The sequence below is a fragment of the Drosophila sechellia genome, chromosome 2R, assembly GCF_004382195.2.
Source record: "Drosophila sechellia strain sech25 chromosome 2R, ASM438219v1, whole genome shotgun sequence".
Lineage (NCBI taxonomy): Eukaryota > Metazoa > Arthropoda > Insecta > Diptera > Drosophilidae > Drosophila > Drosophila sechellia.
The window spans coordinates 6,970,733-6,987,246 of record NC_045950.1 but is presented as its reverse complement, the minus strand read 5'-3'; the positions used below and the strand labels follow the sequence as shown (position 1 = coordinate 6,987,246).

Sequence of the window (16,514 nt, the reverse complement as noted above, 5' to 3'; positions counted from 1 at the left end):
GAAAGGGAAAGGAACAGGTCCAAAAGACAGAGACAAACGATCTAAGTGGCTGCCTTTCATCTGGATATTGGGACAAAGTCGGCAGCAGAATAGGGAGCAGGATAAAAGGGATCAGGGGCAGTTAGAGGAGCACCATCGTCATCCTGCATGTTGATTTCAGTTGAAATTGCGACCGCAACGAAGGACAAACAGTAGAAAGCTTTCAAGGACGTAACATGGCCAGGTAAGTCGACTTTGGCCTTCTCCGCATATATTTTGCCGGCAATTTATATATTCGCTCGCCTGTCAAAATACATTTCCAGTTCAATGCAAACGAAAGCGAAGAGAGAAATCGTATTTATCATTAGTCGAAATAAAAATCGATATTTTTGGGATACTTTTTGGTTTTCACTTGCTTTTCATTGTGGGAGCACATGTAACCGGCGAGAAAAATGTGCAGCTGTTAGGAGGATTTGATACCATATATCCATTGATATCCATTTAGTGATATACTGATTACAGCATTTTCCACTTCCTTTTAATTAGAAATCTAGTGTTGTGTAAGAAAGAAAAAAAACAAGCTTTCATCCAAACTTATTCATTCATTTAATTACAACCAACACGAAATTGTTGGTACCCTATAGAACCATTTGCAGTAGGGTTGCTTTTGTAATAACCTTACGACGTTATCAATGATTGTTCGCTTAAAATTCCTATTCATTTGACCAATAACCAAATGATTTTCGAATTTTTATGCAGTTATCAGCTGTTTTGTGGACATGTGAGTGTATCGGTATACACTTACTTATTACAGGGTATGCTGAAGAAAATATGTGCATAGAATCTAATATCCATGTTAATTTATTCCTATTTTCGAGCCCCGAACCATAATCAAAGCCCAATTATATAGGATTTTGTGCTGACTTATTAATTTATTTAGAAATGTTTAGATACAACATTAAATAAAAATACAAAGAGGTTGTAGTTTTGTGGACGCCGAAAAATGAAGTTATGCACTCAATAATTTCATAAAGCCTTTATTCAACTTGTCTCTTTAAGCACACGCCACCGAATGTCGCGTCTCGCCTATTCCTCTTTCCTTATGCTCTCTGCAGTGTGTATGCGTTTCTGAGTGAGCTAGGTATACATTCTTATCTCTTAATGCTAGCTTATAAGTAAGAGCGAGATAACAATAATATTCTTATTCCTAACGGGGATATGATCTGCCACTATGGGCTTCATACCTAAAACTATGCTACTACATGGTACAGTGGGCCTTATGAGTGTTCATCCTACCACAACTCGGCCGTCCTGACTAGCTGATCCCCTGATCATGGTTTACATTGATTGCTTAGTTGTATGATGAATTCTTTTACTTAATTTATACATATGTACATACTAAATTAATCTGTTATTATATTATTATTATTGTTTAATTGTGTCTTCGTTTATTTTTCTTGTTGCCTATCCAATGCTTAATATTTTGGATGCTCCAGACACCTTGGTATGGGTTACGAGATATCTGAAAACCTTCTACGTCTTTTAACAAGAATCTGTCGTTTCTTAATACTTTAGATATCACATATGGGCCTTTACACTTTGGAATCAATTTTCTAGAGATGCCTGCTGTACTGTCGAAATTTTTTACCATCACATAATCTCCTTTTTTGTATTCTGATGGCTGTCTGGCGGTCTTGTCATAATGTGTTTTATTATACGCTTGAGCCTTATTTTGATTATTTTCAACTTCATTTCTAATTTTTGTCAAATCCCTATCTTCTTCAGTATTTTCTAATTCCTCTAGTTTTTCTTTAAATTCGTCTACTATTTTTCCTCTTTGCTCTAAACCAAAAAGAACTCTGCTTGGAGTTTGTTTGATACTGCGGTGCTGTGTATTATTTAAGACGTGCTCAACTGTATCTATTACTGTATCCCAATATATGCCTTTCTCTGGTTGTACCAGTTTCGCTATCATTGGACCTAGGCTTCTATTGACTCTTTCAACCTGTCCGTTTGCTTGGGGTGAACCAGTCGCAATCTTCATATGCTTAACATCGAACTCTAACATAAAGTCATCAAATTCCTTGGATGTAAAACAACTTCCCCTATCTGAAATGATGCATTTAGGCTTGCTGTATGCTCTAAAATAGTCCTTCAGGGCTGTAATGACTTCCTTCGTATTAGTGGTCTTTGTGGCGTATAAACGTACGAACTTCGTAAAACCATCGATGACCACAAAAATATGCTTTTTGGATCTGCCTGAGTCGACTGGGCCGTAATGATCGATATGTATTAGTTCAAACGGCTTGCTGCCCTTCGGAATGCAGTGCAGAAATCCTTCCTTGCCTGTCTTAGGGGAGAACGCAACACATTTTAAACAATTTCTATATGGCTCAAACATTTGTCTTTGGCATTGGGAAACCAATAAGATTTAGAAATAACATCTAACATTTTGTCTCTACCTATGTGTCCGATCTCATTGTGATATTTATATAGAATATGATCTTCCATGTCTGTGGGAACATAAAATAAAAGTCTGCCGTCGTTACATTTTCTATAAATTATTCCGTTTCTCATTTCGAACAACTTATGTTCATTTTTTTCCAGCAGTTTCTTGATTTCTTTAACTTTTTGATCCTTGCCTTGGCAGATTACTAAATTGTCTTCAAACGTATTTGATTCCACTATCAAAATATTCGTGCATCTACTAAGAGCATCAACATGCTGCATCCTTTTACCTTCTCTATGTATGAGCTCATAATCATAGTTCTGGAGCTCTAACGCCCATCTAGCTATTCGCGGATTAAGTTCAATCTTGTTAAGCGTCAAAGTAAGAGAATTACAATCAGTTATAATTTTAAAGCGTTTTCCGTACAAATATATTCTAAATCTTCGCAGTGCGTGAATAATTGCCATTGTTTCCAATTCGAAACTGTGATATTTTGCCTCAGCGACTGTTGTTCGCTTCGAAAAATAAAATATTGGGTGTAATTTTCCATCCTCTTTTTTTTGACATAACACCGCACCGAAACCAAGAGCGCTTGCATCACAGTGCAGTTCTATTTCGTCTTTGAAATTATAAATTGCTAAGACCGGTGCCTGCACCAGCTTTTCCTTAAGAGTTGAGAAACAGCTCATTTCCTTTTCTCCAAATTTGAATTTTTCATTTTTTCTCAGAAGGTCATATAAAGGTTTCGCTAATGTTGAAAAATCTTTTATAAATCTACGGAAGTATGAACATAAGCCCAGAAAACTTTGAACGGCTTGTATTTTGTCTGGAACTGGAAAATGCTGTATGGCCTCTATTCCTTTGTCATCAGCCCTAATGCCTTCACCATTTATAATGAATCCTAAATATTTAATATTTGCCTGAAGGAACTCACATTTATCCATTCGTAATTCCAATTTATTTTGAGCTAATCTGATGAACACTTCCTTTAAGGTTTCTAAATGCTCCTCCGAGTTCTTGCTGGCAATCATGATGTCGTCCATGTATACAATTACTTTGTTATCCCTTATAAGATCCTCGAAAATTTTGTTTATAAACCTCTGGAACACCGCCGATGCAGTTTTTAGGCCCATTGGCATTCTGAGAAATTCGAATTGCCCTAACGGTGTAACAAATGAGGTGTATTTAACTGAATACATGAAAATAACCGTTTTTTAAATCAAGCTTCGAAAAAACTTTTTTGTTGACTAGCTTGTCTAAAAGGTCATCGATAAGCGGTATCGGATAATTGTCTTTAATTAAAACTTTGTTCAGTTTTCTAAAGTCTATACATAGCCGTATGTCTCCTGTTTTCTTTTTGACTAAAACAATTGGTGAAGCATATTCTGATTTACTAGGTTGAATAATTCCCTCTTTTAAATAGTCATCTAATAGTTTTTGTAATTTTTCTTTTTCTGAGTAGGCAAGTCTTCTTGGGGCGCAGCTAAATGGTTTTGACGTTTCTAAACAAAGTTTTATTTCGCATTTGACTAAAGGCTCGGTAGGCTTATTAACGCTTAAGTAGTTGCGTTTAATAATCTCCTTTAACTGACTGTTTAAGGCTTGGTTATTGTTTTCGCCGCATATGAAGTTCATTTGCTCATCCTCTAAGTGATCAATGCTACAAATTTCTCTAACAGCTTCTTCATAACTGGGCATAACTGTTTCGATGACCGTTTTGCTACCTGCTTCGTTAACAGTTTGACTAACTATACTACTCGCTTCGTTGGCTGTTTTACTAACTGTCTTATTAACTGTTCCATTATCCATTTGACTAACTGTTTCATCAACCTCTTCGTTAACTGTCTCACTAACTGTTTTGCTAACTATCTCACTAACTGTTTCACTAACTGTTTCACTAACTGTTTCGCTAACTGTCTCACTAACTGTTACACTAACTGTTTCACTAACTGTCTCACTAACTGTTTCACTAACTTTTTCACTACCTGTTTCACTAACTGTTTCACTAACAATATAACTGACTGTTTTACTATTTGCTTTTCTGTATCTTTTACTATCGACTGGGTTGACCGTTATCCTTCCCAAGGCGTCTGGATCCAGTTTCAACTGGCACGCTTCCATGAAATTTCGTCCAAGAACAACATTGTGACTCATAGACTCGTCTGGGACCACGTACAAATAAAAATAACATTTGACTTTTTCTTTTATAATGTAACATAAGATTTTTCCATGTATTGTCAGTTGGCTTTTATTCAGCCCGAAATAGGTTTCTGAAGCGGATTCTAAATTAATTTCCTTGGATACATTGCTTAACTTTGTAAATGATATTGGACTCCCTGTGTCTATGAGGCATTCTGTAGTTAATGGGATTTTATAGCTATTGTGAAAAAAAATCTTGACAAGTCTTACATAATTGTTGATATTGGCGCTCTTGCGCTCCGGGCATTGTCCGACGAAGTGTCCATATGCCCCACAGGCATAGCAGGATCCGGGCTCCCTCTTTGGCTTGAGACACTCCCTGGCGGAGTGCCCTTTGGAGTTGCAATTGGCACAACGTAAGTCCTTACTGGCTGCACCTCCTCCAGTAAGGCGCTTTGATGAACTGCTCCCTGTTTTGTGCTTCGGCAGACGGACTTCCGAGAAAGCCCGTAGGATTTGCATCGGCTCGGAGAAACACTGTATGCGCGCCTGGTTGCGCAACGCCGGTGCTGGGATTCCTTCAATGATGTTTTCCAGGAGCTCCTCTAGATCGATGTTGATGTCGTTGGCCAGCATCACCTTGTCCTCGAAGTAAACAGCAAATTTCTCATCCGGATGCCATTCGTGTTTTTGAAATGCGTTCCTCAGTTCCCCTTTTGACATCTTGACCTCGAATGTTAAGATTAACTGTTCGCACAGCTGGTCGGTCGATTCTAGGATGCGTGTGGCGCTTGCGTGCAGCCAGCGCTGTGCGTTTCCTTTTAGTTTGGCCATTAGCAGCATGTGCATGCATCCGTCGTCCAAATTGTAAATCTTTCCGATGTTCTGAAACTGCGTGACCCAATTGCGCGCACATAAGCTGCCGTCAAACTCCATCGTTACCTCTTTTGCCAATGCAAGCGATGTTGCAGGAGATTCCAGAAGCTTGTTTACATTTCGACTCTGGTGCTGAACAGCACTACCAGCGGTTTCTTTTCCAACACTGGTATGTTCCATATCGATGTTATCGGCGGCGATAGTCACCTTGGTGCTGTTCACATTGGCGTCGGTGCTGTTAGCGCATATGTTAACATTGCCGTGGTTTCCGCTGCTGTTGTTCTCGATGACGTCATTGATCTGGCGAGCATGAGCATACTTGCTCTTGTTCGCGTCGTCGATATCCGCTTGGATCCACTGCAGCACAGCCATGTTTGCCTCTATCTCGTCCCGAAGCTTTTTTAGAGTGGCTCTCTCTGCATCCTCCAACGATAGCTGATCCAGATCGAGGTTCTCCGGGGATTCTGACTGCAATGACTGCTCGTCGAACGGGATCGTGCGTGTGTCTCCACCCTGTGGCTCTCTCTGCTTTGGCCAGGCTGCAGCTCCATCCAATTCCTCCACTTCTTCTGCTGCTGATCCGTTATTTGGCGGTGAATCGGCACGCGTTTCTGGGGAAATGGCCTGCAGACGCACTATTAGTTCCGCTTTTGTGCCGGAAGTCTGGCGTCCAAGAGCTTCCAACCACTTCTTTAGTTGGAGCACTGAGAATTGATTCCATTTAGTGTCAGGCATAGTGGGTAATGACCACTTCTGATGTTGTGGACGCCGAAAAATGAAGTTATGCACTCAATAATTTCATAAAGCCTTTATTCAACTTGTCTCTTTAAGCACACGCCACCGAATGTCGCGTCTCGCCTATTCCTCTTTCCTTATGCTCTCTGCAGTGTGTATGCGTTTCTGAGTGAGCTAGGTATACATTCTTATCTCTTAATGCTAGCTTATAAGTAAGAGCGAGATAACAATAATATTCTTATTCCTAACGGGGATATGATCTGCCACTATGGGCTTCATACCTAAAACTATGCCACTACATGGTACAGTGGGCCTTATGAGTGTTCATCCTACCACAGTTTTGAAATTCATTTACTTTCTTTTATATTTAAATATATGTATGTTGTGGAATTTGCAGCACTTCCTTTTTGATCGAACATCACACAACGGTCTGTTGGTGTAAGTTCTTACCACGAATTCTGATTGTAATATATTTATATTATTAACGGAATAAGAGTTATAGGATAACATACTTAGCAATGAGTAGTTGATGGGTGCTTCGCTTACAAATAAGCAGGACACATAAAATGATACCAAAACCCCAATGGATTTGATGGATTATTATACAGAAAATGTCCCAAGAAGTAGTATTCACTTCTATCATCGAAATAAACGTCAGTATCCAAGATACGCCCATAATAGCGGAAATCCGCAGAAACAATAGGTTCCTAAGTAGGGAAAATGGAATTTTAAATTAAAAAGAATAAAAAGCTCTAAGCGTGCACTTACTTACCACTGAACATTTAAAGTAACACAAGTCGCGTTCTTATCTGGTCGTTCTGTTAAGTTGCGGATGTTTCTTTTTGTTTTTATAACGTGTTTGATAGTCAGAACGAACATAATTATATTAATGGCAAACAAGATCACACTTGGCCCCGCATAATAAAACCAGGAAGACCACTTAAAAACTGCGAATTGGAGTAAATAGGTGAATCAAATGAGTGCTTTAAATGTCTTCCACAATCGAAACTTACCATCCACCGTGCATTTACTAAAACCAACTAAGGGCAACCAGTTCCATTTCCTGAGATCCTCTTCCCAAAGTTGATTCATCGAAAAGATGATTCCGAGTAGTATAGCAGATATGCCGTAGGCAAAAATACTGTAAGAGACGAACTCATAGCGATTTTCTTGGCTATCGACAGATGTGACTTTCTTCCATAGGCAATAGCTGATTATGGAGAACCAAACAGAATTGGCAAAATCAAAGAAGAGCATGATATAACCTGCGGAAAATAAAGTCAGTATATTTTTTTCTTCATATTCGATGCATTTTCTTATTTAAGAATATGTATATTAAACCACTAACCTGCCAGTGAGCAAAAGTCATCCAACAATCTAAGTTCATCCATAAGCACGATTAGATAGGCAATAAATAGGCAGAATACGCAACTCATTTGGCACTTTCCAAAGTCATTTCGTAGTTCTTTTACAAAAAGATAAATGCCGATTGTGAAGACATAGCATATTAAGGAACCAGATGCAACTAAAGAAAACTCTCAAAATTAAGGGTTTTACTCAAAGTTTTTTTATAGACATAGCCTTACGCTCGAAACCTCCTGGTATATATGTCCATAAAAACTCGTGTAAAATAATCCATGTCGTTTCTGGGAAGTCCGAGTAATTTTGATGGGGATAAAAGCAATATTCTTCTTTGGTCCTTGAACTCTGGTCGGAGTGAAGGAATATGGTTCCGTTCTGAAATTATTCCGAATTATCCGAATACATTACATAATAGATAGGAAAATGTAGGTTATATCTAGGGTATACCTTGTACAACGTGTACTCATCTCTTCTCAGGCCGATCATTTCATAAATTTTCCAAAACGATCTTATTAGCAGTGTTTGATTGTTGAAACACAGGGCCTCTGTCGAATTGTCATCGAGTCTTATGCTTAAATCAAGTTTTGACCGGAAAAGATGCTCCTTAAAACTACATCCGCCATCGGCCATCATATTCTTCCGGGGGCAACAAATCCGAATGCAATGCCACAGATCATCTTCATCGTTAGAATTGTTATCACTTCTTACACATGAATTCGCTTCAGTTTTATTGGAGTCTGTATTAACGGCTTGAAATTTTAACAAGCTTAAAAAAATAAATGTACAAAGCAGTTGAAGTTTCATTTAAGAGCTGGATACGTTCTGTGTGAATATCTAAACTAGATTGGCTCTCTTTAAAAATTGTTATAGTTTATATAGCTTCATTTCTACTCCAATTCTCTGAGCTGCGACCTCCGTGTTCCCTAAGGGACATACTCTTGGCACACTCGTTTCACATATTATTACGTTTGAAAAGTTTTACATATCTATCGATAATTGGAAGTGCGATAATGTTAAAAAATAATTTAGGAGCGGTTGGAACACGCACAATCAATGCGAAACGATGGTATCATTGTATAAGTTCATCATTTATCAAACGTGATTTGTGCTTCGGGCTGTGGTTATGAGTTCTCACGACGAATTCTAATTGTAATACATTGTTATAAAAGAAAAAATTAAAATTTAAGGAGAACTTACTTATTCATGAGGAGACGATAAGTGCTGCGCTTAAAAATTAGCATCAGAAATATAATGATCCCGAAACCGCAGTGAAAACTTCGGATTAATATAACGAGAAATTTCCAAAAGTTGGTACTCCACTGTAGAAGGGTAACGAAGAACAGAATCCAAGATAGGCCCATAATGGAAAAGATTCGCAGGAACGATATGTACCTTGAATAGGAATATGATATTAATCTATTTATGGATAATAAGCTCCTAGTTTAAAGGACTAACTGTTGAAAGTCGACAGCAAGGCAAGTTGTGGTCCTGTCTTGTCGTTTGGCTAAGTTGTTTATTTCTCTTTTTATTTTCAAAATGTGTTTGATGATCAGAACGAACATAATTATGTTAATGGTACATAAGGTCAAAGAGGGCCCCGCATAATAAAACCAGGAAGACCACTTATAAACTGTGAATTGGAGTAAATAGGTGAATCAAATGAATGCTTTAAATGTCTTCCACAATCGAAACGTACCTTCCACCGAGCATCTACTAAAACCAACTAAGGGCAACCAGTTCCATTTCCTGAGATCCTCTTCCCAAAGTTGATTCATCGAAAAGATGATCCCAAGTGGGATAGCAGATCCACCCCAGACAAAAATACTGTGGAACATAAACTGATAGCGATGTTCTTGGCGATCGACCGATGTGACTTTCTTCCATAAACAATAGCTGATTACAGAGAGCCAAAGGAAAGTGGCATTATCAAAGAAGTACGAGATATAACCTGCGGGACATAATTTCATATTCATTATATTCGATGCTTTTCCTATATCAGATTATATGTAGAATATATTAAACCACCAACCTGCCAGTGAGCAAAAGTCATCCATCAATCTAAGTTCATCTATAAGCCAGATTAGGTAGACAATAAATATGCAGAATAAGCAACTTATAATGCACTTTCCAAAGTCATTTCGTAGTTCTTTCACAAAAAGATAAATGCCGATTGTGAAGATATAGCATATTAGCGAAACTGATGTGACTAATACTCTGAGTTAAAGGTTTTACTGAAGGATTTCTTTATAGACATAGCCTTACGCCCGTAAGCTCCTGGTATATCTATCGACGAAAACTTGTGTAAAATAATCCAAATCGTTTCTGGGAAGTCCGAGTAAATCTGATGGGGATAAAAGCAATATTCTTCTTTGGTCTTTGAACTCTGGTCGGAGTGAAGGAATATGGTTCCGTTCTGAAATTAATCCGAATTATTCTAAATTACATAATAGATAGGAAAATGTAGTTTATATCTAGGGTATACCTTGTACAACGTGTACTCATCTCTTCTCAGGCCGATCATTTCATCGATATCCCAAAACGATGTTATTAGCAGTGTTTGATTGTTGAAACACAGGGCCTCTGTCGAATTGTCATCGAGTCTTATGCTTAAATCAAGTTTTGACCGGAAAAGATGCTCCTTAAAACTACATCCGCCATCGGCCATCATATTCTTCCGGGGGCAACAAATCCGAATGCAATGCCACAGATCATCTTCATCGTTAGAATTGTTATCACTTCTTACACATGAATTCGCTTCAGTTTTATTGGAGTCTGTATTAACCGCTTGAAATTTTAACAAGCTTAAAAAAATAAATGTACACAGCAGTTGAAGTTTCATTTAAGAGCTGGATACGTTCTGTGTGAATATCTAAACTAGATTAACTCTCTTTAAAATGTTGTATAATTTTAATAGCTTTATTTCTACTTCAATCTTCTGAGTAGAGAACTCGTGCTGATAACCGTTTTCCCTAAGGGACTAATATGTTTGAAAAGTTTTACATTTATAATTGGAACTGCGATAATATTTTCAAACGAGTTTTTGAAGCGATTGCTATCCGCACAATCAGAATTTGGAATTCGGAATTAAGCCCAGAAGAACAGAGGGAACTTTCCCAATGGGTTCGAACATATCGAGATAATAAATATAGTTGATGTACTTAGGTATAGACTATAAAATGCGTGGCAACCATTTTGGTTTATGAATAGATTTCATAATGAAAGGGAATTTATGTAGACGGTTCTAGTTACCAAAAATCCTTTAATTTAATCTCTTAGAATATGAAATATCTTAAGAAAATTCAATATATAATGTTCACTAACTACGTCTTGCTGAGTTGTCCAACTTTATTGAACTGTATTTATTCTATGTGATAGATTTATTTGATTTTTAAGCAAATATCTTTCATACACATTAAAAAGCTATATATTTTCAATCTTTATTTGATATTTTAAACAGTTTTCTCCTAATTATTACCTTAGTTATGTATGGGCAAAGCAGTGGCAAACTAAATAGATTTTGCAGGACATGCAAGGACACAGCTGCCAATGAAGGCTAATAGTTAGCAATGGCCCTGGCCATAAGTTTTACGACTGCTAATGTGCGATCCCATGTCCTGGACAAGTGTTCTGCCTAATGACGGTCCTTCGACGGTTTGCCGTTCGCAGTTAGCGGAGCTTCACTGCCGCCACTTAAGGACGATTTGTTGTTGGTCCCAGACCATGTTGTTACTACATTGCCACCCTTTTCTATGGCTTCTACACTCAAAAAAAAGTCAATTATTTTTTCTTCATAATTCGGTATTCAATATAGTACATGATGTATATTGATAAGATTTAAAAAATTGCTGAACAGTAATGGCTATTGGTTACAACATTTTGTTTGGTGATCCATTAAGCCATATCTTTTAAATATTCATATTATATTTTAAATATTCATGTTATTTTAGTGTTTCGAGTGCATTAGGCCCTCTTTATCGCCGCTACAACGACGTTCATTGCGCAGCAAGGAAACAATGGAAAAATTTCAAGCGGATATGGATACATTTCCGGCGCGTGCTAAGTACGCACCAGCGAAAAGACAATGAGGAATTGTTTGTCATTAATTTAATTCCACTAAGGAAGACGTGCACAGTACACATGCATTAAAAAGGCGTCTCGGTTTTAAATTTCATTCGCTCCACCCATCAACATGGGAGTGTTTTGTCAGTCGAGTTCGTCCTCCAGTGAGAAGGCAAAAACAAATAATAACAAAAGTTGCAGGATGAGAGGGGTGGCATTATAACTAAGTAATACAAATGATCCAAGTTGCTGCGCTGAATAGAGCGATTTCGTTTTCATCCAATGCCAGATGGATTTTCGCAGATTTTATTGAGACCTACCGCGTAAATTTCACTTTAAACAGCATATTTTATGACATGTACTTAATTCAAATTGTATTTATTAAATGCAGTATATGTCCATATTGCAGTTAAAATTTTTCTTTTATTTTAAGTGTTAGCCTGTGCTAAGCAATATTACGCATACGACTAGTTGGGTATATTTCTCAATTGTACTTAAAGTCAGCACAGATGCGTGATAATTTCTAATCTCGTCTCAATGATAATTTTATTTATTAATTGAAAATTACGCTGCTTATATGATAGGAATGGTAACACCTAAGAAACAAATAAAACTGTCTTGTAATTCAAAGCGGATGTTATAAACCATTGCAGTCACTCTCCTAATACATACGTTAAATCGTATTAAATATGGCGAAGGGATATGCCACAGGTGAGCAGGGACTAGGAGGAAACTGACGCCATCATCTCATGTGTTCCTGGTCGCATTTTGATTGGCCATTGCACAACAATGTGGCTAATCTTCCTTATGGCCCCTGATCCCCTTCCTCACCTGCTTTTCACCTGTGTGCGAATTGCGTCAGAGCCAAGATTAATGGGTTTTCATGTAGGGCTTCCTTCCATTGGGTTTTCATTTGTTTACTTTTGTCATTGATTCGGTTTTGTTTCACTTTTTGCTCCACTAGCTCTGCTTTTTTTCGGTTTTAAAATGATATTAGGTACTTACTTTTGGGATGTCATTTTGATAATGTCAACTCATGAGAAGCCAAAATGTGCTGGTCCTTTTATAACAGATGTCATTGCGTTTGATGGTGGTTTTTGAAATATTCACGAAACAGCTATACAAAAATGTTTTACACCACTGAGAATGTTGTGGTAACGCAATAAGTTAAATGAAACTTAACTTAAATTATAGAAAATTTGTGCAAGTAAACATTCGTAAAGGGGAATTAAAAATCGATGGGACACACAAGAAATTTCATTTGAGTTTTCAATTTTGAGTTCAGTAAAGTGAGCATTACTTTCTCTTGATTGGATTTTAAATTCGAGTCGATTGCGATTTCTTGGCGAACAAAATAGGAGCAGCTCATTCAGCCGAAAATGCTTCTGCTGGTTTTCCTACTATTTGACCTTGTTATTTATACAAATATATATATACGAGTATTTTTGGGAGTGTGTGAGTGCTTCTAAATGTGTGTGCTGTTGCGGACTTCTGTTGTCGCTTTGATTAGGCCTTCTGCAGAAACGTGTCCAATCCTTTTCGCTCTACTTGATTTCAGTTGACGTCCAATTCGCCGCATATCCTTGCTAGTTCATTAGCAAAAGCCTGCCTGAGTTGCCACCCCTTCCCAACTCACTTTATGCATAGCGAAAATTGTGTTTTGCTAGCAATGTCATTTGGCGTGTGTTGGTCATTCTTATGGCGGTTCTTATGTCATGACCAACAACAATTAACGTTTATGTCGCCGGGGGACTTCGTTTCCACCCCTTTTTCCCAGGGTTGTTGGGTCGCACCTTCAAGCAAAATATGAGAAAAAAAAGAGAAAAATACTCGAGTTTCTCGATTTCTAGATACCTGTTACTCAACTAACAGAGCGGGAGTAATAATGTGTGCTCATAACATTCAAATAATAATAATCCATTCACTAATTTAACAGAAAATTTTTAAGCGAGTTGGCTTTAAACATATTTTAAAGTTATGGGCGTTGGTTTCTGGCATATTAGAGTGATACTGCACAGGTAATCACGAATATACGTATGTTTTCCATCGAGCTAAAAACACTGCTACATATGTACTTACCAACAAACCTTATATACCCTTTACCCTACAAGCACGGGGTATAATGAGGGAAAAAAGTCGGCGACAGCGAAGCCCTAGCAAAGTTTATAGTCAACTTTTTTTTAGCAGCGAATGGAGCAAAACTTTTAAAGGCAAACTTAAATGAGCAAGGACACAATAATCCCTTGGCTCTCGCAGCTTCAAATGAGCCATCAAAGGAAAGTTGAGGCCAAGTCGGGACTTTCGGCCTTGATTGCCAGTTTGGCCCCCAAAAGTCTGGCTTCAATGCCATGCCGCCTCCCCCCCCCTCGCAACTGATAAATAATTCTCTTTTTGTGCTAAAATAATTTCAGGCATGAGTGTGTAACCACATTGTTATAAAAACTTTATTTTTGCTTTAAATAAAAAAAACCAACTTGTAAATAAATTAAGCCGTGACGTTCTATATATACAATATAAGTATATATGCATAAGTAAGTTATTAATTACCTTTAGGATATCGAATTACAGAAGTGCAGTCAACTGAGTGGCGAGGTGTGAACATTTGAAAGCGTTACAAATCTATGAATGATCGCCTAGCATTAGCAGGCAATTACTGCTGGCCCAATTAAATGCAATTAATCGGTGAAATAATTGCAAACAATTAAAATCGCTAGACGACACTTGACCGGCTTATTGGGGCATAAGCGTTAAATTGCGAAGCCGAGCGGATAACTTTAAATGGCCAACCAGAAACTCCACCCAGGAGGTCTCCTCCAGCGGACGTCTGTCCTTGCATACAAAGCAACTCATTATGGAGCACAACAAATTGTGGCAAACATTTCAGAACGTAATTTCTCTAGATTCCAATCGTTTTTCCGCAGTCCTGGCAACCTTTCCGTGGTGGAAAACTCTGCGGCGGGAAGGTGGCGGCGGATGTTATTTGTCTTGAGCTTTGCGGCGACATTTTATCAAGCTTAGGTGCGCGGGTCCAGTCGGAAAAGCAGGGCAGCAGCTTTTCCAGCCATTTGAGTTATTTAAACTGCGCTTGCGGTTAAATTAACGCGATTTATATGAATTTATCGTCGCCGGCACACAGATTTTCACGAGATTTTCCTCCTGGCTCTTCCGTGTCTAAGTTAACTTGTTTCCCTTTGTGAACCTATGAGCGCACACATTTTTGCCTTTTGTTTGTCTCTGCTCTTGGCCAAAAAAAAAAAAATGTGTTTTTCCACGGCAGTTTTTCTTTTTAATTTTTTTTTTTGGGTGGGCGTGTGGAAATCTTTTTGGGATTTGCATGCTCCCAGCGTGATTTCTGGCTTTATTGCCGTGCCAGTTTTCCCCGGAAAACCCCTTCCATATTTCCTACTCGTCCTTTATATTTTTATTTTTTTTTTCACCCTGCATTTTGAAGGCGAATCGATTTATTGTTTTTTCGCTTTATATATTTTTTTTTCCTGATTTTACGTTGCGCGCGTGACGAGCGCTGACTTTGTTACGTGCTATTACATGTTATTGATCCCCGCCCACCGCCCACTCTGTTTGCCTTATTTTTACGCCCTTAGACATCCACATAGTTGCAGCTAATGTGCAAGTTAGAATAACTACGGTGTTTTTTTAGGGAATGCAGATAATTAATTAATTTAAACCGCATCACTATTGTTTATTAATAACACAGATCTAGAATGTGTTTATTTACATTCAAAATTATTCATTTGTCATTACACTACGTTATCATATGGCATTTTTTTAATAAACAAATTTTTGTCAATATTTGAGTTACAACTCATGGCTTAGTTGACTAGAAACACATTTAAATTGTGCACGTTCTGAGCTGCTGTTAATAATTATCGCCATATTAATAATATTTGGCGAGCAAGGCAGCAATTATGAATAATAATAGCAAATATAACGCGTATTATGATTTTTCATAATATGAAATATTTAAAATAACTCATGCGGTAATTGCAAATAAATATATATGCCATGCATTCAATTAGCAAATAAATCATGTGGCCATTTTTTTTCACAAGATATGTATTAGCTGAAATTGCTTAATTTTCTTACCTATGTGAAACGTTTTGGAATTAAATACAATTAAAGTATGGCTTAAAATATGTACATTTTTCTATTAGGCAGGGCATACCCTACAAATTAAGTTTCTAATGGCTTGACAACTTTCCATTCTGCAGGTATATAGCCATATTTTACCAATCTGAAACTAATCACCTTCGAAGTTTAAACATCTGCAGATGTATGAACTCGATAATGAGGGACTCACATGCACTTTTGCCCGACAATTCGCCATGAAAGGCATTAATTTGCCTTTAATTTATGGGTCATTATCCATATCCAATTACGTTGGTCGAATAATAAATCAACGCCAGATTCTGGCACCGTTTCTAGATATCGAATACATTTTTACAGCTGCCGGCGACACATACTCGTAATTAGTGTGTGACTAGTGGGTTTGCCGTCTGCCTTTAAGTTTTAGGCCCGTACAACAGGGCGTATGCGCAATAATTGGATTCGGTGGGCAAATGAATGATTCATTGGGCGGTCAAGATGCTATTTAAACGACACAACCCTTTGCCCGACAGCCTGTTTGCTTAGCCCTCCAAGAGCAGGCAGCTGGAATCGCTCGAAAGATAAACACTGAGGCCGGAGCTCCTCCCAGTTCTAAGCGGCGCAGCATCTTTCAATGGCAACGGCTGCAATCAGGCAGGCAGTGCGTCGTCCTCTTTGTCAGGGATAAACAGAGTCCTTGCGGAGGAGGATAGCATCGGATGGGGATCTCTAGAAACTGTCCAAACCAAAAGCACATCGAGCAAATCAGAGTGGTGGCTGCTAAAACGCTTAGAAATGGAATGTGCGAATA

The 16,514-nt window shown here is 38.0% G+C and overlaps 3 protein-coding genes across 3 annotated transcripts; all 3 read right to left on the bottom strand.

The window, feature by feature from the left end:
- Window positions 1-4,674: 4,674 nt before the first annotated feature.
- On the bottom strand, window positions 4,675-6,425 carry LOC116800388. Its single transcript, XM_032715025.1, has 2 exons — window positions 4,838-6,425; window positions 4,675-4,782 (listed from the first exon to the last, which is right to left on the bottom strand). Exons 1-2 carry the CDS (start codon window positions 6,176-6,178, stop codon window positions 4,771-4,773), a joined length of 1,353 nt encoding a protein of 450 aa, XP_032570916.1. The 5' UTR covers window positions 6,179-6,425; the 3' UTR covers window positions 4,675-4,770.
- Window positions 6,426-6,497: 72 nt separating this feature from the next.
- Window positions 6,498-8,522, bottom strand: LOC116800389 (probable G-protein coupled receptor Mth-like 12). The gene is made up of 7 exons (XM_032715026.1): window positions 7,988-8,522; window positions 7,765-7,915; window positions 7,527-7,703; window positions 7,192-7,443; window positions 6,951-7,125; window positions 6,691-6,885; window positions 6,498-6,636 (listed from the first exon to the last, which is right to left on the bottom strand). Exons 1-7 carry the CDS (start codon window positions 8,342-8,344, stop codon window positions 6,597-6,599), a joined length of 1,347 nt encoding a protein of 448 aa, XP_032570917.1. The 5' UTR covers window positions 8,345-8,522; the 3' UTR covers window positions 6,498-6,596.
- Window positions 8,523-8,733: 211 nt separating this feature from the next.
- Window positions 8,734-10,456, bottom strand: LOC6608556 (probable G-protein coupled receptor Mth-like 12). Its single transcript, XM_032715031.1, is given in 5 exon segments — window positions 8,734-9,170; window positions 9,237-9,488; window positions 9,570-9,746; window positions 9,803-9,953; window positions 10,023-10,456. Coding segments are annotated over 5 exon segments (1,374 nt in total). The 5' UTR covers window positions 10,380-10,456.
- Between the last annotated feature and the right edge of the window lie 6,058 nt (window positions 10,457-16,514).

Coding starts and splice junctions, on each gene's coding strand:
- LOC116800388 (XM_032715025.1), bottom strand. CDS start 6,178: ATGCCTGACACTAAATGGAATCAATTCTCAGTGCTCCAACTAAAGAAG.
- LOC116800389 (XM_032715026.1), bottom strand. CDS start 8,344: ATGAAACTTCAACTGCTTTGTACATTTATTTTTTTAAGCTTGTTAAAA. Junction 7,704..7,764: donor TATACCAGGAGGTTTCGAGC/GTAAGGCTATGT, acceptor AGTTTTCTTTAG/TTGCATCTGGTTCCTTAATA. Junction 7,444..7,526: donor TGACTTTTGCTCACTGGCAG/GTTAGTGGTTTA, acceptor TATTTTCCGCAG/GTTATATCATGCTCTTCTTT.